The sequence below is a fragment of the Vitis riparia genome, chromosome 2 (genome assembly GCF_004353265.1).
Source record: "Vitis riparia cultivar Riparia Gloire de Montpellier isolate 1030 chromosome 2, EGFV_Vit.rip_1.0, whole genome shotgun sequence".
NCBI classification, from domain to species: Eukaryota; Viridiplantae; Streptophyta; class Magnoliopsida; order Vitales; family Vitaceae; genus Vitis; species Vitis riparia.
In genome coordinates, this window is record NC_048432.1 from 49,893 (window position 1) to 72,765 (window position 22,873).

The following is a 22,873-nucleotide window of genomic DNA, read 5'->3' on the forward strand; positions in this document are numbered from 1 at the left end:
AGTGGCGACTCCAAATCTTTTCTAAAAATCATATTTTTCACCAATTAAATAAAAAATGAGTTGTGCCATCGAATGGGAACACATCGTGCTAAAATACGGGGTCCACAATTATTTTATGATTTTTTTACTAGGTAGATGAAATCTAAATTAAACAAGACTTAATACGTTGGATTCATTAATGAATTTAGTAAATTTTAAATATAATTTAAAATTTAAATGGTGAACCAATTAATACCATAAAGTAATGAAAAAAATGGTTTAAAATGACTTTATAATTTATCTTAGATATAGAATCCTTATTTTCTAATTTGTTTTTTACTAGGCAAATGAATTTTAAATTAAACAAGACTTAATGTGTTGAATTCATTAACAAGTTTAGTAATTTTTAAGAATAATTTAAAACTCAAATAATAATCCAATCAATACTAGAAATTAATGGACAAAAATTAATTTAAAATGATTTTATTGTTTCTCTTTAAATGAACTTCAAATGGCACTTTGTATAAATTTTATAAATTAACTATAAAAATGAATTTCAAATTAAATGACACTTTATATTAAATTTATTCACGAGTTTAACAATTTTTAAAAATAATTTGAAATTCAAAAAATAGATCTAATCATTAAAAAAATATAAGAGATTAAAACTAATATATTATAAGTCACAACTTTATTGTTTCCCTTATACACACAAATATTTATTAAAATTTAGATAAATAATTATTAATTAAGTAGGACATAACTAATAATTTAAATTCTTTAATGAATTTTAAAAATTTTTTATTCTAGAATATTATGTTCATAATTCAATATTAAATTTGTTCATAAAATGAAAATTTTGACTCATTTACATATTAAAAAAATTAAACTTTATTCATTATTCATTTTAAATAAAATATTGTTAAAAATTATTATTTTAAATTATTATTATTATTTATTTTTAACCAAATAAATATTTATGAAGTTGTTAATATCCTTATGTTTTTAACATATGCTAAAATAATGTTTTTTTTATTAAAAAAATATAATTTATGATTTTATTATAATATTATTATTCACGCTTTACTAAAACTATTTATTTTTAAATTTATTTATAATTATAATTTTTTTTTATTTTTAATAAAAATTTAAATTAAATTAAATTTATATTATATAAATTGAATTTGTAATATTTTTATAAAAACAAAACAAAAAAAAATTAAAACAACTTATCCAAATAATTTTTTTGTTTTTTATTTTTAAAAACAACCTTTCAAACAAAATAAGAATACTATAAAATTGTTTTTTCTTTTTAAATTTAAAAATAATTTTTAAAAACAAATTTAAGGGAAGATGAACAAACGGCCCATATATCCTTCGCACGATTGGGACATGACTTGCTAGACTTTACCATTTGTATTGAAGTTAAAAGAAAAAAGAAAAAGAAAAAGAAAAAGAAAAAAAGAAAAAGAAAAAGAAGGGGCGTTCTTTTGAGTCATTATAAAACACGTGAAGGGCTCGGTGGTAGGAAGAGTCAGCTCAAGTGCGTCCTCGCGCTTACTGGGGCATTCCGAGAGGCAGAGTGGAAGGCAAGGAAATGAACCCTTTGTTTTGCCCTTTCCTCTCCTCAACATTACCCCACCCAAAGCCCCTCGTCTCTCCTTCCTTGACGACTACTAGACCATCATCTTCTCCTTATCCTCCCTTCCTTCACATCTCTGCCATCAGAAATGTTGAAGATAAACTCCACTCCACCTTTTATGCAACCCCTACAACTTCCCAATTCCCAGAGTTACCAACGACGGTGATTACAGCGAAGAAACGACCAGTCCCGTCCCTTCTGGTTACCATCTTTAATGCATTGGACGATTTCATCAACAACTTCATAGGCCCTCCACTCCCACCCTCCATAGACCCAAAGCATGTGCTCTCTGGTAACTTCGCTCCCGTTGACGAGCTCCCCCCTACCGAGTGTGAGGTGATAGAGGGCTCACTCCCTCCCTGCCTCGATGGCGCATACATCCGCAATGGCCCCAACCCCCAGTTCTACCCACGTGGCCCTCACCATCTCTTTGATGGTGATGGCATGCTTCACTCCATCCGAATATCCCATGGCCGACCCATCTTCTGCAGCCGTTACGTTAAGACTTACAAATACATCATCGAGAAACGTGCTGGCTCTCCCGTTATCCCTAACCTTTTCTCAAGCTACCGCAGCTTCGCACGCAGCGCAGTTGCCATCGCCAGACTTCTAACTGGCCAGTTTGATCCCGTCAACGGGGTTGGTCTCGCCAACACCAGCGTAGCTTTCTTCTGTGGCCATCTCTACGCACTAGCTGAGTCTGATCTCCCTTATGCCGTTCGATTGACGCCTGATGGGGATATAAAAACTCTGGGCCGCTACGATTTTGATGGGAAACTCTCCATGAGCATGACCGCGCACCCCAAGATTGATCCCAGCACCGGAGAGGCATTTGCTTTTCGATACAGCCCTGTGCGTCCATTCCTAACCTACTTCCGGTTCGATGCCCAGGGAAAGAAACAACCGGACGTCCCAATTTTCTCCTTGTCTTGTCCATCTTTCTTCCATGATTTTGCAATCACCAACAGGTACGCCATATTTCCAGACATCCAGATGTGGATGAACCCGGTGAAAATGATCATCAGAGGAGGATCGCCAGTGGGTACAGATCCCACCAAAGTACCAAGAGTTGGAATCATCCCTCGTTATGCAAAAGACGAGTCCGAGATGAGGTGGATCGACGTGCCAGGTTTCAACATAATACACGCTATTAACGCCTGGGACGAGGAGGATGGCGATGCCATTGTGATGGTGGCACCAAACATACTACCAATAGAACATGCCTTGGAGAGGATGGATTTGGTCCATGGGTCTTTAGAGAAAGTGAGGATAGATCTGAAAACGGGGACAGTGACGAGGCATCGTCTATCACAGTGGAATCTGGAATTTGCGGTGATAAACCCAGGGTACTTGGGGAAGAAGAACAGATATGTATACTCAGCAGTAGGTGATCCTTTGCCCAAAATATCAGGAATTGTGAAGCTTGACGTATCACGAAGTGATCGGCGCCAAGAGTGTATAGTGGCTAAGAGAATGTACGAGCCTGGGTGCTACGGGGGCGAACCATTCTTTGTGGCAAAGGAGCCGGACAATCCAGAGGCAGAGGAGGATGATGGGTATGTGTTGTCGTATGTACACGATGAGCAAAGCGGGAAATCAAGGTTCATAGTGATGGATGCCCAGTCTCCTGACCTTGATATTGTGGCTGCTGTGAAGCTGCCCACAAGGGTGCCTTATGGCTTCCATGGATTGTTTGTTAAAGGGTGTGATCTCAAAATGGACTGAAACACCAAATTGTTGGAAAGCAAGCTTGAATTAGGAAATTTGTAATTATTAGGATTAGATTTAGTTTTAAAAAAAAAAATCAAGGAAGAATGTTTTATTTTATCTTATCTTATTAGGAGTTTCTATTTTGTTTAGCGTGAATACTTCAGATTATGTAAGGTTTGAATAAGAAAGAGTAATGAAATGCAGTGAAGTTTTAATTCTCCTCAAATTTTACCATTCTTGTAATTGTGTGTTTCTCTGCCAACCTTATTACCTCAACAAGTTGATACCTTGTGCTTCGCTATCAACCTTATTACCTCAGCAAATTGGTATCAAGGATTCCCACATATCAAACAAAACTTCCGCATACCCAATACAAATAATGTCCACAAAAATAAAGGAGGTTAAAGAAGTCTTCTTCTTTAATCAACTCTCTAAATTATCATATAGTGTACTTACATAAAACGTGCTTTTCTGTCAGTACTATCCATGTCATTAGCTATTCCGGCGGATTTCTTGTATTTCTTTACCCCAATGAATGGTTTTTACTTTATTTCAGCCCGCCCTTCATCTTCACCTTCCAATACTAATCTCTCCTTCTGGGGAAGACCCTTCATCCCCTTCATCTTACCAGGGAGCCAGCCGTGCTCTTGCCCGAGTGGTCTAGTCGTAGCAAACATTTGGCATGGTTAAATCATTTGAGCATAGAAAGCTTAAAAATCTTGTTGTCGGTGCCGTACAGACCATAGGAAATTCAATTTTATTTTCATTACTTCTTATTTTATTATTGAAAAAGCAACTATTATGTTCAAATATTACATTCTCGGATAAAATTAAATTTTTATGGATCTACAAGAAATGCAAGAGAAGGCTCCCTCGGGGGTGTTATCAGGGATAGCATGAAGAGAATATTATGAAAAATCATGTCAAATAACAATAATAGAAAAAAATAATAATAAGAACATGAAAAATAGAAAATACGCAAAGTTCACAACAATTTATATGGTTCAACTTAAAACTTTTATAAGGGAAAACAAAGAAGATTTTTCATCATTTTTCAAGGAAATTATAATCCTAAAACTTTTAAATCTTAAAGTTTTAGGATCGTGTAGGATCCTAAAACTTATTGAAATTATAATCCTAAAACTTTTAAATCTGAAATTGATTTTGAGGTTAGAACTACAACTTATAAGACCATTAATTTTTTTATCCTTTTATCACAACATGAGCACCCTTTGAGATTCTTATAAATCCTTTTCAACTTTATGTGTATTCATTGGAATCATGTGCCCAAAGAAATCACATTTTTCTTCAAATCCAAAACATGGTTTATATTAGTTAATGTCTTTCTAATGCCATCATGATCTTAATTCAAATTATCCTTATGTTAACAACCTTATCAGCTACATTGTTTCCTATAAAAACCTTTCCACCATCAATAAGTCAGGAGGTAGTAAATCAATCCTTATTAGGAAACATATAATAAGAGCACCCTAAATTAAGGGTCCACTCTCATCATTTGAGTTACTAAGAGTAACTGAAATGACATCTGCAATATCTAAATTTTCTTCTACTATTGTTGTATTACCAAAATTAGAAGCTTTCATTTTTTCTTTTCCTTTACATTTGAACAATTTCTTGCATAGTGCCTTTCTTTGTAATAGAAGTTCTTGTTATTTTCCTTGGATTTTGATTTAGGTTTGGATTAACCTTTCCCTATCATTAGTTTTCTTTCCTAACTCCCTTAACCACCAAACCTTCACCAAAAATTTCTTTTTTACTCTTAGACACCCTATTCTTCAATTCTTTTAAGTTTAGAGTTGACTTAACATCCTCTATGGAGATTGTATTCCTCTACCACACATCATGGTATCCACAAAGTGTTCATAAGAATTTAGTAAGGAACACATCAAAACAGTGATTTGGATTTCTACATCAATTTCAAAATTTATATTCCTTTAATCCATAATAATTTTATTAAACTTATTAAGATGGTTATGCATCCCAAAGTAGACTTCTCCTATCATTTGGTGTGATAACCAAGTGCTTCTCATCTTATTATCAAACTAGTTTTCCATGTTTTCTTAAAGTGTATTGAGCTTGAACTCCATTTTGTACGTAATAAGATCCTATGCAAAAATTTTCATCAATAATATATTTTTCTACTTATTGACTTATAGATATGCTTATAAAGCATTTTCCAAAGTCACAATTCTTAGGATTTCATATTAAGCTTTTTGTCACCCTTAAATTACTTGAGAGGGAATGGAAAGATCAGGTCACCAATTCATCATCCAAACAAATTACCACTTAAGCTTCTCATGGGATTCTTAATAGATTATGAGTGGTTGTTATTGGGAACCTCAGACTACTCCGTTCCCATGCCTTGGATCACATAGGGTGCATGCAAATCTATCTTAGGCTCTTTAAATCTATCATAGATAAACAAGTATTCAAAAATAATATGGATACCATAGAAATCATATATCTAGAGAATAAAGTCACATACCTTTGATTCAGATGTTCTTAGATCGATTCCAATTGATGTAGATAATTCCAAAGTCGTAATGGATCTCGTAAACACCATGATCTTTCGTCCGATGACTCTTCCTTGTATCTAGGAATTGAGATGGTGAAGATCTCAAGGTGGAGGCTAGGGTTCTCTCTTTAGACTGTAGGGAGAAAATGACAAGACATGGGAACCCTAACCCCTAAAGGGGTATTTATAGGTTTTTTTTACTAAAGTTAAGTGACTTAAGCCCACCATGAGCTTGAGTCACTTAATCTAGCCCAAAAAGGGTTGTTAATTAATTAACTAGCCATACAAGACCCTAATTAATCAATTCACCCAATCTAGAGATACCACTCACTTATTCTTATGCAACCTTGTGTAATTACCAAAAGGCCCTTATGCACAAAAGTGAACTAAAAACCTATCCAACCCTCATAAATCGTGACATTAAGGAGAATGAGCTCAGAGTGGGGACCACTATGATCCATAAGAGTACTAGTTCCCTTAAAATCAAATTTTGAAATTGACTAAACATCTCATTATAGAGAGTCTACTACATTCCAATACCTTATGTATATTACAACAAGACACTAAGTGCTCAAGTCCGCAACTTACTATTCATTGCATGCAGACTCCCCATAAACTGATGCCCATAATCTAACAAGGTAGTACTATCACCTATCAAGATTACCTCTCAAATCCTTGAGTTACATATTCCACTTATTATGTGATCAAATGACATACTATAACTCCAAAGAGCATATGTCAAATTCCACTAAAGGAATTGTTGTGACTACATATTTCATGATCACATGTACCTTTAGATTATCCAAGGGGACACTATTTCAATCCCATGAGATATCATGGTGTCTCGTCATGGGTTCTTTGTAAGTAGATCAATTGTTTATAGTTGGTTCATGGATTTAGGCAATCTAGTAGAGCTTTAGTGCACCACCTCTTAATTGAAGGGATGACTTGTCTTGGTCGTCGGGATGAGTTTCCCATAATGAGTGCACTAGTGTATGTGAAGCACACTAGATATGACCTATACTGAGTCATGACTTAAGACTATCAATTGTCATGATTCACCAAACTACTATACTGTATGAACTCTCATCATTGAGAGGATATTAAGTATGTGCCAAATTTAATAGGACGCTTTGACTTATGGGTGAGACCCTAAAGTAGTCATATCTTCTTATAGATTGGGTTACTATTGATGGAGGTTTATGGGAACATGTATTCTGTATCTTATATGTAACTCCTATTGCACCTAAGTCAAATACAATGTAAAAGATATGGGTTGAATATTCAAATCAATTTCAATACACCAAAAGGGTAGAAAATGGATAGTTAAGCCTAAATTTGTTACATCATGTCTTGCTTTTAGGAACTCAATCCCAACATACTCTCCACTTATACCATTTTTGTTACAAATCAATGGATGAACTTTCATAAGGGTTCTCAAATGGCTTATTTCAATTAAATAGATGGTCAACACATGATGGTGAGGTTGGGCCTTACATGCATACTATCGCACAAATTGATCACATAATTGAGCAAAATCACTTATGGAATAGGGAGGGAGTTGATGAAACGAAGTAAGTGATGGACCCTACAGGATAGTTAGAAAAACCTTACACAATAATCCTCTCCTTATCGTCTACCAAAACCATTAACTAGCAAAAATGATAGATGTGCTCCATGGGATCTCCTATCTTGTCATAAAGATTAAACTTTGGGGGTACGTGGTGAGCAAGTAATTCTTCTTGTAGTATATGAGTGGAAAGTGGTGATTTCAACATACCTTTCCAATTTTCAATTGCATCAGTGGAAGAGCTGGTTTATAGCATGATTTTATGTATTTCTCTTGTGAACTTTTTGTACTTCTTTTGTAGCTCCCCAAACCCTTACTCTAATTGTTAGTTGATCTTTGTTGGTGTCTCCTAATTTTTTGAGACTTTCTACATGTGGCTTGGCACACTTTCCTTCAAGAGATGACCATGCTAGGTCGGTGCCTCAGTATTGGCTAAGTCGTACCACAACTATTCTATAAGGTCATCTTGGTGGGCAAATATTTCTTCAATTTGTTGTTGGTCCTCGAACTGTTGTCATTCCAACTGATATGGGCTAAAAAAAAATTACATTTTTTAGAACTTTGACTTTTGGTTTTCAAATGATATGTATTTTTTTGGGAAAATAACCCTCAGAACATGCACTCAAATGGTAAAAATAATTAATATTCCAAGCTTACCCTCAAACCCTTCTTTCTCACCTATCGCCAACTACTACATTTTTTTTTTTTTTTGGGTTACTTTGACAAAACAAATGAGCTCATCATTATTATTGATTATTTAAAAAACAAAAAAAAACTTTGACACATGACAATCACTATACCATATAATTTTTCTTTTTCTCTTTCCCATTCTCTATAATATCTCCATTTTCTCTGTCTTTTGTTTTTTTTATAAATATGTTGGCTTGATGAAATCTTTTAAATTTATTTTTTTTAATATATCATCTTGTTATATTAATTGATTTTAATTATTTAAGGACATTTTAAAAATAAAATAATAATATATAATAAATAATTAATGAGAATAAATTTGATATAAAATAAATACATGATACACAAATTTAGAGATTTAGGATATAGGATTTTATATATTTTTGCTATATAAAATATTTATTTATTTTATAAATCTTATTATATTGTCATATTATTTCATTATTTATATATATTTTTAATTTTTAATTTTCATGTAAAAATTATATTTTTAACTTTTTGCTTAAGCATTTAACTTGACTATGGATTTAATTTTTTTTTTATAGCTAAAATGTTTAATATTTTTAATTAAAGAAAACAAAAACTCAGTTGTGGTTCTAATATTTCGCTTTATTAAATTTTTTAATTTTTTATTATATAAAAATAAATTTTATTTTTTTAAAAAAAAATTGTATTTACCATTTATATTAATTTTTCTGAAATTTATTAAAAATTAAAATTTTTGTATATTGAAATTGCGCATCGATCGACACAACCATCATAAAAAGGGTACCACTCTTTTATGAAAAAAAAAAATACTATTTTTTTTTATGAAAATAGCTATATACTTTTAGACCCTTTTGTGGATAAGTTTTTTTTATTTATTTTCTTTTGTTACCATCCTGGGAAGAGCTGGCAGTGTCTTGGAGGAGTAGAGGGCTGGCTTCTTCAAAGACTCAACTGCATGCATGGGACGAATGGCCAAGAACACACCACCACTTTGCCATTGTGGTGGTTGAGATGGAGCTTTTTTTGAACGGATGACAGATGATGAGATAGGAAGCAATAAAGTTGGAAGAGCTAGAGGGAAAAATAGAGCTAGGGGGAGTTGTGGAGGAAGGAAAGGTGTATCGGTGAATAAGAAGAGGTTTTGAGAGAGAGAGAGGGCGGAGAAAGGGAGTAGCAGCACAACGCACTATTACTTGCTGCTAAGGTTGATCTCACTCTCACTTTGCTTATTTTTATGCATGATTCATTTTATTATTTGATCATTTCACTAGTATCCATTGATTTCCTTATCAATTGTCACACTTGTTTCACATTATTTAGTAGGGACCTTATTATAAGGCTTAAAGGGGTGCTACGGCTCACCACCGTACCTTTCCAATAGGTAACTTGACTCCCGGATCCAGATTCTGTTTTTGCAGACATGTCTTTTCCAAATAAGGAGTCACATAGGGTTTTCTTTCTTATTTTGTTTTCCCTTTAAAAAAATTAAAATAAGTGGCGACTTTAAGTCTTTTCTAAAAATCATATTTTCAATAAATGAAAAGCGAGTTTTGCTATCGAGTGGGAATGCATAGAGCGAAATGCGGGGTTCACAAAATGGTGACTCCATTGGGGATCACTAGATGGTCAAGCTTGAACTTAAGTTGAGGCAAATGTGGCATTTGATTGGTCGATTAGTGAATACCCACCTCTCTTTGTGCTTTTGTTTGCTTGACTATTAATTACACATTGAGAGCTCTTGATGTCATTATCCTTTATGCATGCTTGGTTATTGCATTTGTTTGAGGCATTGGCATGTTGATTATATTGATTGATCATTTCGACTATCCTTACATATTGACTCTTCATGCTTTATGATTAATCTGCTCACCTTGACATGTACATTCTTCTTGTTGCTTATCTCATTCATCTTGACATGTTTGATTCTCTTGGATGTATATTATCATGATTATCATGGAGCATGCTATCCTTGCTAGATATTCATCTTGATTATCATATTTCTTGCTTAGCTTGTGTGTAGATTTGGATGATATACATGTGCTTTGCATGACTGCCTATTGCATAACCTCTCTTCTCTTGCATGATGCATGTGTTGCTTGTCTGTGCAGGACACACACCTATCATCTTGTCTCCAAGTCCTTAGTCTCGGTCAACCTTGTTTCCCTTGATCTCGTATTTAATATGAGACTTGTTACTTCGTTTGCTCGTCGACCAAGCTAGTGATTCGAAATAGGGTTTAGCGATGGTTATATCTATGTTTGGGAGCATTTTGGAGGTGGCCGACACATTGATGCTTATTAGAGTCCGACTTTTGAAGACTTGTATAGCCCAGAGTTAGATTTCAGGATGCTTGTGTGACTAGTGTGTGTTTTTTTTTTTTTTAGTTTCATAGGATTTTCGGATGCACCCACACCACTCACTGTGCACTTTAGTTGACTATTGAGTACTGAGAGTTGCGAGAGCTTTCACTATAGGAAACCCTCTGGGATGTCGAGGTAGTGCATGTGTGGAAGTGATGACCACCTTGCATGGAAGCGTCCTGTCTCTTCAAAGGCCTGTAAAGGGTTGCGTACCACAGGAGGGTACGATCACTTCTGCTAGGGATCTTTTAAAGCCCATCATTCCCCTTTTTAGAGCCACCTTGACCTTATAGGGCAAGCCTTTTATCATTCGATCAGGATTTCTTCCCTACACGTGGGTGCATTTGAGGGTCTTCAGAGTCTCTTTAGTTATAGTTCGGATCCAATACTCCATCTTTTGGTCTCTAATTGAGAGTGCTTAGAGATCAGTACGAGTTTTAGTATCAGTTGGATCACCTTTTGTCATGTCACCTTAGATTATTCTTTTCACTCGATGAGTTTAGCATGTTTTTTCCCTAGGGTTTTCGTCTCTCTCTCTTGGCTTGGCACATCATTTCAATTGGTTGTCTTTTACTTGATACTTTGGGATATGTTCATTGATCATGATCATATTTTTACACCGTACACCTATCATTGGCCCAGTACCCCATTCTTGTTTGATCATTGATTCAATTTTCAACTTGATACTCATATTTTCATTACGAAAATGTGTCGTTTTCACATTCACATTTTTTTTAAGAGATTCACCTTGATCACCTTATCATTTTTTTCTCTTTATGGAGCTTGAGTTCAAGATTAAGTTAAGGATATGTGGTTATAGATGGAGTATCGATCTCATGATAGTGTGTTTTTCACACCTCTTTCATCTTGGATTATTGATAGGAATTCTCTAGTTACATTTGTAGCCATCTCATAGTGGACACTTTTATGACTCCAGAGTTCTCATCATACATCCAGATTTCGGATTGCCACCTCAAAACCATGTGTTTGCATGTTGTATTGTTGTCTTTTAGGGTTCTATCTTGTGTCCTTCATCCATTTCATTTGCATTGCATGGATTCGGTTTAGGAGTTGGTTGAGTCTGGAGTCACATTCTTGGAGGAGAGTTGGAGGTCGATTGATCAGAGCAGATTCACATCAAAGTTTAGGCAATTCAGTTGAGATGTCAGACGAGCTAGCTTTTACACTTGCTTCTATTTAGGAGTTCATGGTAGGGGTCGGTAGACGTTTGGATCAGATAGAGAGTTCTCGCCAGGATCATCATCTAGTCGGCATTAGCACTGATGAGACAGTTCCCCATGTATCTCAAACAACGCAAATTCTTCTACCTAGGACTTCACATCGCATTCCATTCCACCTATCAGATCATTGTGAGACTGCACTACCACTTGCTGCTACAGTTCCACCTCCCATTGCTACTACTACTAATGATACTAGATTGGCCGAGCAGGAGGCCAAGGTTGAGAGGCTTGAGTCCAGGATGAGATAGATCAGATTGCAGGATAGAGGTTTGACTTGGGATGATATGGATGACATACTGGCGGCTAGGTTGCCTGCCAAGTTTCGTATGCCAGACATTGAGCGTTATAGTGGGATTGGTTGTTCTAAGATCCACTTGAGACTATACAGCACAGTCATGAGAGAACACGGGATAGATGATGCATAGTTGGTGCCCCCTTTTCCCCATGTCACTTAGTGGGGTAGCTTAGAGATGGTTTGCCTCAGTTGAGCCTTTGAGACTTCACACTTAAGAGGATATGGATCATGAGTTTCTAACTCAGTTTGCTTTCAGTGCCAACATTAATGTATCTAGATGAGAGTTGGAGGTCACCAGACAAATGTCAGACGAGTTTATTTCTTCATTTATCAGTCGTTGGAGAACAAAGGTGGTCAGTATGATAGATCGACCTAAAGAGTAGGATCAGATTGATATGGTTTTTCAGAACGTACAACTGAGGTTTGTTAGACGCCTTGTGGGCATTCCATTTCAGGATCTTAAGAGTCTAGTTTATGCAACTTTTAGTGTTGAGGAGGCCATTGCTCAAGGATTATCGACATATACTACTTATTTCCCTAATAGTAAGGGAAAGAAGCCGGTTGGATCATCTAGTAGGTCTGGAGACGTTGACACTATTAGCTATTAGCATCAAAGGCCCGCACATTACTCACCTTACAAGTCTTCTACAGTCAAAGCTCATTTATCTCATTCTCAATATCAGTATCAGTCGATTTATGTTCAGCAGCCTTACATTGCTCAAACTAGCATGTAGCCACGACCACCACATCCAAGAGCCACTACTCCCTTGCCACCTAGACCGCATGCACAGAGGCACGCAAGATAGTTCACTTCATTGGACATGACTTTGACTAGAGCTTTTGAGAATCTCAAAGACGTTGGTGTGATTGTTCCTTTGGCACCACGCCCATTGCCACATCCTATTCCTCCTCATTTCCGCTTACATGAGCATTGCTTATATCATCAAATTCAAGGGCATGATAATGAGCGTTGTGCGGTGCTACATCATGCGATACAAGACTTGATTGATTCAGGGTTGGTCAACTTGTTTAGGCCAAGTGTGACCACCAATCCTCTGCCTACGCATTCTACACATGTTGTTCCCCCTCCTCCTAGTCTTCAGTGCATTGATTTGGATGTTGATGATATTGATGGTCATATGGTATTTTGGGATATTTCGGGTTGAGGACTTGGTTCAATCGACATGGGTACATCACTTTGTAGCAGTTCAGCTTAGAGCCTTTTTCATTTTGATTATGGTTGTCATCAGAGTCGTTTTCATTTTGTCGAGTTTGATTTTTAGTTCATCAGAGTTATTTTTGTTTTGTTGAGTCCAGTTTTGTTCAGAGTCGTTGTTTATAGTTCATGTTGAGAGTCCAGTCGTTTGTAGTCCTTTATCACTTCACACATGATGTACTCATTGGTTCATTTAGTGATATGATCTTTTTATTCTGAGTATGTGTTATTCTCTTTCTCATGAGTATGTTTTACATATTTTGCCTTGATGTGTGTTATGTTTTCAATATGAGACATCTTTTCACTTATACATCATGATCACTTTGGCCTGACCTATCATGTAGGATATTAAGCTTATTGACCTAGGATCAAAAGATCGACCTAGAAAATTCGAGACTGTGACCCATTTTACCTTTTGATCAAAGCAGTACCATATCCATATCTTGATGACCTACCCATTTTGAGCCTAACATGACACCACCCCTTAGTACCATTATACGACTTTACTACCTTTGTTTGCCTTAACATACTACAATGCTATTGCCTATTCCTTCCATCATTTTCTTTTATCTAACCAGGTAGAGTCCGAGATGGTTAGACCTGAGGTAAGCTTTGCATGATGATAGATGGATCATGATGAGAGATTGGTTTGACTGCTTGATGATATTACTGAGACAGAGAGGTTATCATGGAGCATCCAGATTTAAGTCATTGCACATGACTTCAAAGAGTTGGGATGACTAGAGATGATGATTTTATGAGACGATGGTGAATGGCTTATGATGATAGAGTGAGGTGATTGTCAGAGGACTTTGACGATTATCATAGAGTATCAGTGAGAGCTTTCACACGATTTTAGAGGAGTTGATATGGTTGTGTTTGATAGATGACAGTCTTTAGTATTGACCATGTGAGATCTTAAGGGTATGATGTCTGTGGTTGTGGTTAAAGGATGGGTGTCCATTGTTTCATGAGCTCATTTACCCTATTTACTTTATCACCCTTGCATATAGAGTTACCTATTGCTAGCCCTTTGAGCCTCACACGAGCACTGTAACATTTTCTTTCATCACCTCATTTACCTATTACACCGGGTTGGGGACCCTATAGTGTTTGCATGCTTTGATTAGATACGCCGTGAGTTCTAGACCTGACATACATATTCAAGCCTCATCTCTCACTCTTCATTGTTATATTTTCCATTTTGACATCATTTCATCACTTTTTTTGGCATCACATATCACCATTTGTGATATTCGTTCTCTGTCTTTTCTCTCATCATTGCTTACTTGACATTATTCTTGTTTTACCTTGAGTGATGGTTTTTCACATGTCATTGCATGGAGGATTGTCACATTCTTTTCTCCCCATTCACCCCATGGCCAGTGGTTCAGAGATCTCAATTTGAAACGTTGTCTTGTTAGTGAGGATTCATGTTACATCCGTATGTGGAGAGGGTTTGATCATTTGGGTATGTTCTTTCATGGGAGGCCATTCATTATTGATCAGAGTATGTGCAAAACAAAAAAACAAAAAGATAACACATTCTTTATTATATCATTCTCCATTGAGCACATGTATGGATGTGCTAGTTTGCTTCATTGAGTTTATGTGTCAGAGAGAGTTCATAAGGGAGCTTATTTGTGAGATTCTATCTTAGTGTATATTTTGGGTGAGAGTATGAGTTGCCCATTCGATTTTTGTGAGAGAGACGAGCGACTTTTCTTTAGGATTTCTGGATCTTTGCCCTATTCGTCATTACATCCATTTTTATGTGACTTATCTCCATGCTTTGATGCAGGTTGACCATCACTCACTTTCCTATCCTTTTGCTTTCTTCTATCTTTGTTCTATTACTCCATTTCACTCTACCTCATCTAATTTTTTTTCTCATCCTACATGATGTTTGACTTGGGTTCAGCATCCACACTTTATTCTTACTTATTCGATATGTCCATTCCTTTATCATCACTTTTCGTGTGGGGATCTTTAGGCCCGCAACTCATGATGTTTTCTACACATTGCATCTCATGCATGAGGGGTATGGGGATTATATCATTGGGATTATTGAGCCTAGTTTCCTTTCATTTCTTTCACCCTAAGACTTTAGCCTACGTTACATCTCGTGTCTTAAGACCACCCTGAGGTCATGACTTCATACATTGTGCTTGACGACTCACACATGGGCAATACTTGAGATTGGATGGAGATTATTTATTGGAGCATGATGGATGAGGAGTTGAGGTGATGGATTACACTAGGGCATACCCCTCTTATCAGTGATGGATTTTCAAAGGTGATGTGATTTACACTAGGGCATACCCCACTCATTGATAACATTTTCTTTCGGGATGATGCCTTGCACTGAGGCATAGTCAGTTTGCTTCTTCACTTGGATTATGATGGATTAGGAGTTGTGAGATGACCCTAAACTGGGGCATAGCCATTTCAGAGAGCACTATTATTGGAAATACAGTCACTCTACTCGATAGTCTACATTGGGACACACTCTACTCATTGATGGTTGATTTTTGAGATGATGGTTTATTTTGAGACACAATTGCTTCAGAAATTGTGCATGGTAGACATAACCACTATTATTTCTTGTGGAGCACGAGGTGATTAGGGTCTGTTAAGGTTATATTAATATATTCATTTTCAACATTGAGAGATGAGATTGACCTTATTATGATGACACATGTTGAGACATAGCCCTCTCATTGGCGATTGGCTTTGATTTATCTTGGAGCGTAGACACTTTAGATGGTTTATACTGGGGCATAACCACTTCATTCACATTCATAGGGCACGAGGATTCCGATTCATATGGATTATGTTGAGATATTTCCATTTTTTTGGCACCAGGAGTAGAGATTGATTGATTTGTTAACGTACACTAGGCATGATCTTCCTTAGCAGTTGTTGACTCAAATACACTTATACTGGGACATAGCTGGGATGGAGAGTATTTTTCATTGGAGCATAGCCACCCTATTGGATCCTTTACACTGGGGCATATCCATCTTTTGGAGGGAGATCAGATTGATTCTTTATGTTGGAGCATCTGACGAGTGATATGGAGATCACTGGATTATTTTATGTTGTTCTCATTGCATACTGGGGCGTAGCCACTTAGTTGGATATTTCGATATCGAGACTTGTCTTTCTATTTATGATTGTTGCTTTTGATGGATTATGGAGCTATTGACACTTTGGGTTTAGTCTTCTTAGCGTACTTAGGTGATCTCAGATACCTACTTACCTTTCATTTCATACTCAGACATCTCACCCTTGATACTTTTGTGCTTTCTATCTTACCAGAACTTGATCATTACCTTCTTTTACCGCACACATCTCACCATGACACATGACCTCATACCTCTCTCTCTCGATTAGGAGAAGATGTAGATCAGTCCTCGTTTTCTTTGATTGCCCTTTCATACATCTTTTAGACTTTAGGTTCAACATCTTCCATGATGGTAGGGCCTAATAGATTGTTGATTTATTAGTGATGATGTTTTCATTTTGACAGTTGGCATGTTGAGTGTTGAATTGCTTGTTTTTTGCATTTTGAGCACTGGTCATCATTGTTTTTAGTCATCAGTTAGTTTTGTTTTGTCAACATGGTATCACGATACATGGTCCTGTTTGGTTTTACCTATTTGAGGTTGGACATTTTCATTACATGATGGATGAGCATGTTTCAGAGCATAATAGTTTTGAGGCATTTTGTATCTCAGATTGTTCACCATTACATGTTGGGGAATACCCCATTCTCTAAGAGCACTAGACCTTTCAACTGAATTTTATTCTCCTTTTGATCTAGTTGTTGACCCCTGTGAATTGCATACTAGGGCATACCCTCCTTCCCTATGATCATTGGACCTTTCACAGGCTTCATTATCTTTTGACCTACTTCTCGATCCTTATAAGTTTGTCATACTAGGGCATATCCCATCCTGTCGAGTTTGCTTACATCGTTATCCTAGTTATCCTTTGGTCTTGGGCCACTTGATCATATCACCATCTTGTCAGTTCAATTTGAGGTTTTCAAGACCGTACCTATATTAATCGATCATCTTCCTATTAGTTTGTATTCAGTTTGAGTTGGAACTGCATCTATATCAATCAATCATCTTCCTATTAGTTTGTTTTCAGTTTGAGTTGGGACCGCACCTATATCGATCGGTCACCGTCTTGTCAATTTGAGTTTGGATTTTGAGGTCGCACCTATATCAATCACTCATTTTTCTATCAGTTCAGTTCAGTTTGAATTTTGAGGTCGTACTTATATTGATCGGTCATTCATCTTGTCAGTTTAGTTAGAGTTGGGACCACACCTATATCAATCAGTCATCTTTTTATCAGTTTGAGTTTTTGGGACTGCACTCATATCGATCGATCATTTGTCTTGTCAGTTTGAGTTCAATTTGAGTTTTTGGGGCCCCACCTATATTGATTGGCCATCTTCCTATCAGTTTGAGTTTGGATTTTGAGGTCGCACCTATATCAATTGACCATATTTCTATTGGTTTAGTTCAATTTGAGTTTTGGGGTCGCACCTATATCAATCGATCATTCATCTTGTCAGTTCAATTAGAGTTAGGACTGCACCTATATCAATCGGTCATCTTCCTATCAGTTTGAGTTTTCAAGACCGCACTCATATCGATCGATCATTTGTCTTGTTAGTTTGAGTTCAATTTGAGTTTTTAGGGCCACACCTATATTGATCGACCATCTTCCTATCAGTTTGTATTTGATTTGAGTTTTCAAGACTGCACCTATATCAATCGGTCATTCATCTTATTAGTTCAGTTCGAGTTAGGACCGCACCTATATCGATCTATCATCGTCTTGTCAGTTTGAGTTGGGTTTTTAGGGCTGCACCTATATCAATCGATCATCTCCCTGTCAGTTTGCATTTAGTTCGAGTCAAGGTTGCACCTATATCGATCGGTCATTTGTTTTGTCAGTTTGAGTTTTTGGGACCGCACCTATATCGATCAATCATTGTCATGTCAGTTCAATTTGAGATTTTAGGGTCGTACCTATATCGATCAGTCATTGTCCATGTTAGTTTGAGTTTTTGGGGCCGCACCTATATCGATCAACCATCTTCCTATCACTTTGAGTTTGAGTTTTCGAGTTGGGACCGTACCTATTTCGATTGGTTATCTTCATGTCAGTTTTGTTCAATTTGCGTTTTTAGGACCACACTTATATTGATCGGTCATTGTCTTGTCAATTTGAGTTTGAGTTTTCAAGTTGGGACCACAACTATATCGATTGATCATTATCTTGTCAATATGAGTTTGAGTTTTCTGGACCACACCCATATCGATTGGTCATTGTCATGTCAATTCAATTTGAGTTTTCGGGAATGCACCTATATCGATCAATCATTCATCTTGTTAGTTTAGTTTTTGGGACCGCACCTATATCGATCGGTCATTTTCTTGTCAGTTTGTGTTTAGTTTGAGTTGGGATTGCACCTATATTGATCGGTCATTCTTGCTATCTTGTCAGTTTAACTTAAGTTTCGGGACCGCACCTATATCTATCGGTCATTCATATTATCATTCAATGTCATGTCACTTTGAGTTTTTAGGACCACACCTATATCGATCGGTCATTGTCATATTAGTTCAATTTGAGTTTTTGGGGTCGTACCTATATCGATCGGTCATCTTCCTATCAGTTTGTGTTCAGTCCAAGTCGGGACCGCACCTATATTGATCGGTCATTCATTTTGTCATTCATCGTCTTGTCAGTTTGAGTTTGAGTTTTTGGGGTCGCACCTATATCGATCGACCATTTTCCTGTCAGTTTGTGTTTAGTTTGAATTGGGATTACACCTATATCGATCAGTCATTCTCTTGTCAGTTTAGTTTGATTTTTTCGGGACTGCACCTATATCGATCAATCATTCATCTTGTTAGTTCAATTTGAGTTTTTCGGGACTGCATCTATATCGATCAATCATTCGTCTACTTCATAACGGTTGTGATCTCACTTGGAGATATCTTGAACTCGATTTCATCAACATCTTCTGCCTGCACTCTTGTTGGAACACAGGCGATAGTAGCAGCGGGAATAGGTGTTGTAGGTTTTCCAATTATATTGGCTAAGGCACGCCCTTGAATCTAATAGCCAAACATTCCTCAAACTAAAAGCGTTCGAGCATCTCTGAATGTCACCATTCTGACCAACACAAACCTCATCCAATGAATCCCAAGGCACATTTGACAAACAAGGACTGATAGAATCCAAGTATACTTTCCCAAATCAATCATATTCTTGCTTCAAATATTTCAATATATTACTCAAAACTCGAATAATACCAGCCACTGCAAGCCAATTTGCATTTTTCAGTCTGGATTTTAGTAAAAATTTCATTCCCATCAGGTTGGAGTGTTAAAGATGATGAAACAAAGTTGCCAATTGCTACATCAAAGCAAACACACAAAAAAGGCACAAATCCCTCCTAATTACTTCCAGAAACGGCAACAATCTCAGAAATGACCACAAGAACCTTGTTTGCCAAATATTGAACATATTGACTTTCAGCAAGTTGGCTATGATTCTAGTCAAACAACAATGCTCTTCATAATTTTTTTGATTTCTCAATATAAGTAGGTTAGGCCGCTATGTCATCACGGGAATCAAAATCAAGCTCATATGTCCAGAGTTGAATCTTTCTTGAATCTTGGGAAAGAGCAACCAAAAGATCTTTCTCATTTTGTTTGGTCACTGAAATTAGCTCTGATTCGGTGTAAGGAGAAAGAGGATCATTGATCACATGATAGAGATGTGAATATTCAGAGGTTTTTCCCTCGCCTTTAATGGCTTCAAAGAGAAAGTGCGAGTTTCCATCCTCCATTCAGTCGTGATCCCTTCAGTTTCTTCTACTTTTCAGTTATCCACGGTTCCCTTTAACCAATCCTCTCTTTGAATCACCCCTCCAGGAACCACGCGTGGTAATAATCTTCTAATTAGATGAATCCAGAACTTCTTCAGTTTTCCAATTCCAGAGAAACCCAAATCTCTCCTCAAGGTCGGTAATCCTTCTCCATATGATGATAATATCAACAGAGAATGGCAACAAGGTTGCTTCCATGAGAATCATCAGTTGTAGCGTGAACTCTATTTTTCTAACAGAAACGAAAATCAAACTCCCAGAATTTCTCCCATTTTTCTCGAGGTCGGTAGTGTGGGATAGATCCTAATTTCAATGATGCGTATTCCAGATTTCTGTAGTTGACTAGAAGAACCTCGGAATCAACTATCCAATATTTGAGTGAGATTGTTGCATACTTCATCTCGTATTAACGTTTCCGTCATTCCTCAATGTACACCCAAAGGTAATGAGAAGGATTTGGGCAGCATACAAGAAAAATGATAGAGGAGAAATAAAATGAAATAAAAATGAAGTAAAACTCAGAGGAGGAAAGAGTAGAAGATGTTGATCAGTAAACAAAAATAGCCCCCACTTCAAGTATTAATCCATGGGTTAAGAACATAACAGAGGGAACAATACAAGATAGGATTCAAACAAAAAGAGAGCATGATCACATTCAAGCATGGAGTTGTATATTTCCGAAGACATTCATGACACGAAAAATAATCAAAATCAAAATTGAATAAAGAAGTAAACAACCAAGCTCAGTGAAACAATTTGTGGCCCTTAACGTCCGCACCGACGAACAATATATTAAATATTCCAAAAACAAATATACGGAGAAATCGAATATGGGTAAGAATTTCAAGAATAACAAGAAACATACCTAGACAAACTCGGCTACTCTTGCTCCTTTCCCGCTTCTCTGTGCTTTTCCTCAAGACTATCTCCCAAAAAAATAATCATCCGTTCTTCAACATCCTTTTGCACATATATATATCAGCCCCCCAAAGACCCAAATCTGTTCCAAAACAAAAAGGAAAATCCCCCTTTCCTTTTTGTTCTTTTCTTCCTTTTTAAATCAACTTTCCTTTCTTTTATTTCCCTTCCTTTTCGAAAATCAGAATGCTTCTCTCTTTCTATGTAGAATCTTCTCTTTCCATATGTATGCAGCCACGTTAATCTTCTTTTCCTCCAAAAACATTTTTCTTACCTTCTTCGAGTGTACATGCCTTTGTGAGAGTTGAACAATAGCCCCCATTCTCTTGTCAAACAATAAAAAGACGAAAATAAAAAGGATAAAACCGAAAAAAAGAGTTAGCAATGTTGCAATATATATATATATATATAAAGTAAAATAAAATGAATGAATAAAGTAAAACAAAATAATTAAATAGAATGAAATAAAATAGTCAATCCTATGCGGGCCATGCAAGTCATGCGACTATGTGAGTCATGCAAGAAACGTTTAATAGGCCAAATAGACCAAGTGTGTCTAAGAGGGCCTAGGGTGGTGCCTAAGTAACCTAAAATGATCGGGATATCGTGTAGGTGACCTAAACATGTCTAAGTGTGCTATTCTAAAAAAAAGAAGGAAATCCCTAAGTCTAAAATAGGGTTGCCAAGGGTCACAATAAGGGGTCAAATAATCCCTTAACCAAAGTCTTCGAGGTGACTCAAAAAAGGTAAGTTGTATGAGTAGTTATGGGCCACCAAGGAACTACTATGGAGCATTGGAAATGAACTTAGAGACATGTGCCAAAGAGACAAAATTGAGGGTCTACACAATGTGTAACTTTAGTATAAATTAAGAGAAAATGAACATAAATGATTAAATACAATTTTATGAAATATATATTTTATTTTTATTTTATATAAATTAAAAATTAAAAATTTTAACAAAGGAAAATACTAGAACCATAATCAAGTTTTTATCTTATTTAATTAAAATATTAAACATTTTAACTAAGAAAAAAAAGTTAAAACTACATTTAAGAATCATAAACAAAAAGTTAAAAATCATGATAATTGATTTTTTATTTTTACATAAAAATTTTAAATTTTTTAAAAATATAAACAATAAAATAATATGATAAATTTATTTTTATTTATTTTATATATGATAAGATTTATTAAATAAATAAATATTTTATTTACAATGAATACATAAAATCTTATATTCTAAACTTTTAAATTTGTGCATTATGTATTTATTTTTATATTAATTTTTCTCATTAATTATTTATCATATTTTCTTATTCTTATTCTTATTATTATTATGTTTCAAGTGTCTTTAAATAATTAAATTCAATAAATATGAAAAGGTGAAAGAGTGAAAAAAAATGAAATTTAAAAAAACGTAAATTATTTTCTAGGTAAAATGAAGAAAAAAGAAAAAAAATAAAAAATAAAAAATAATGTGGTATATTGGTTACCCACATGTCAACAAGTATGAAATTCTTTTACTTGTCATTTTAAGGTCAAAAAAATAAAAAATAAAAACACAAATGGATTAATCAACTAGAGAAAATAATTGAAGGACAATTTGAATCCATGTTTATTAAATTATTTTATAAATTTAAAAAATCTATAACTTCTAGATAAGGTACCTTTACATTATTCACCGCATCAATGAAGTTGGTATAGTGAACTTTTTGAGTTTTCTTGCTTTGAGAATTTTTTTGAAGATGATCCTTGTCCATTAAATTTCATGGTTTTTGTTATAGAGAATTTATCGGGTCTTAT

At 35.7% G+C, this 22,873-nt stretch overlaps 1 protein-coding gene across 1 annotated transcript; it reads left to right on the forward strand.

Moving 5' to 3' along the window:
- Positions 1-1,529: 1,529 nt before the first annotated feature.
- Positions 1,530-3,557, forward strand: LOC117928669 (probable carotenoid cleavage dioxygenase 4, chloroplastic). Its single transcript, XM_034848630.1, has one exon. The coding sequence runs from the start codon at positions 1,577-1,579 to the stop codon at positions 3,344-3,346; it is 1,770 nt and encodes a 589-aa protein (XP_034704521.1). The 5' UTR covers positions 1,530-1,576; the 3' UTR covers positions 3,347-3,557.
- The last annotated feature ends 19,316 nt before the right edge of the window (positions 3,558-22,873 follow it).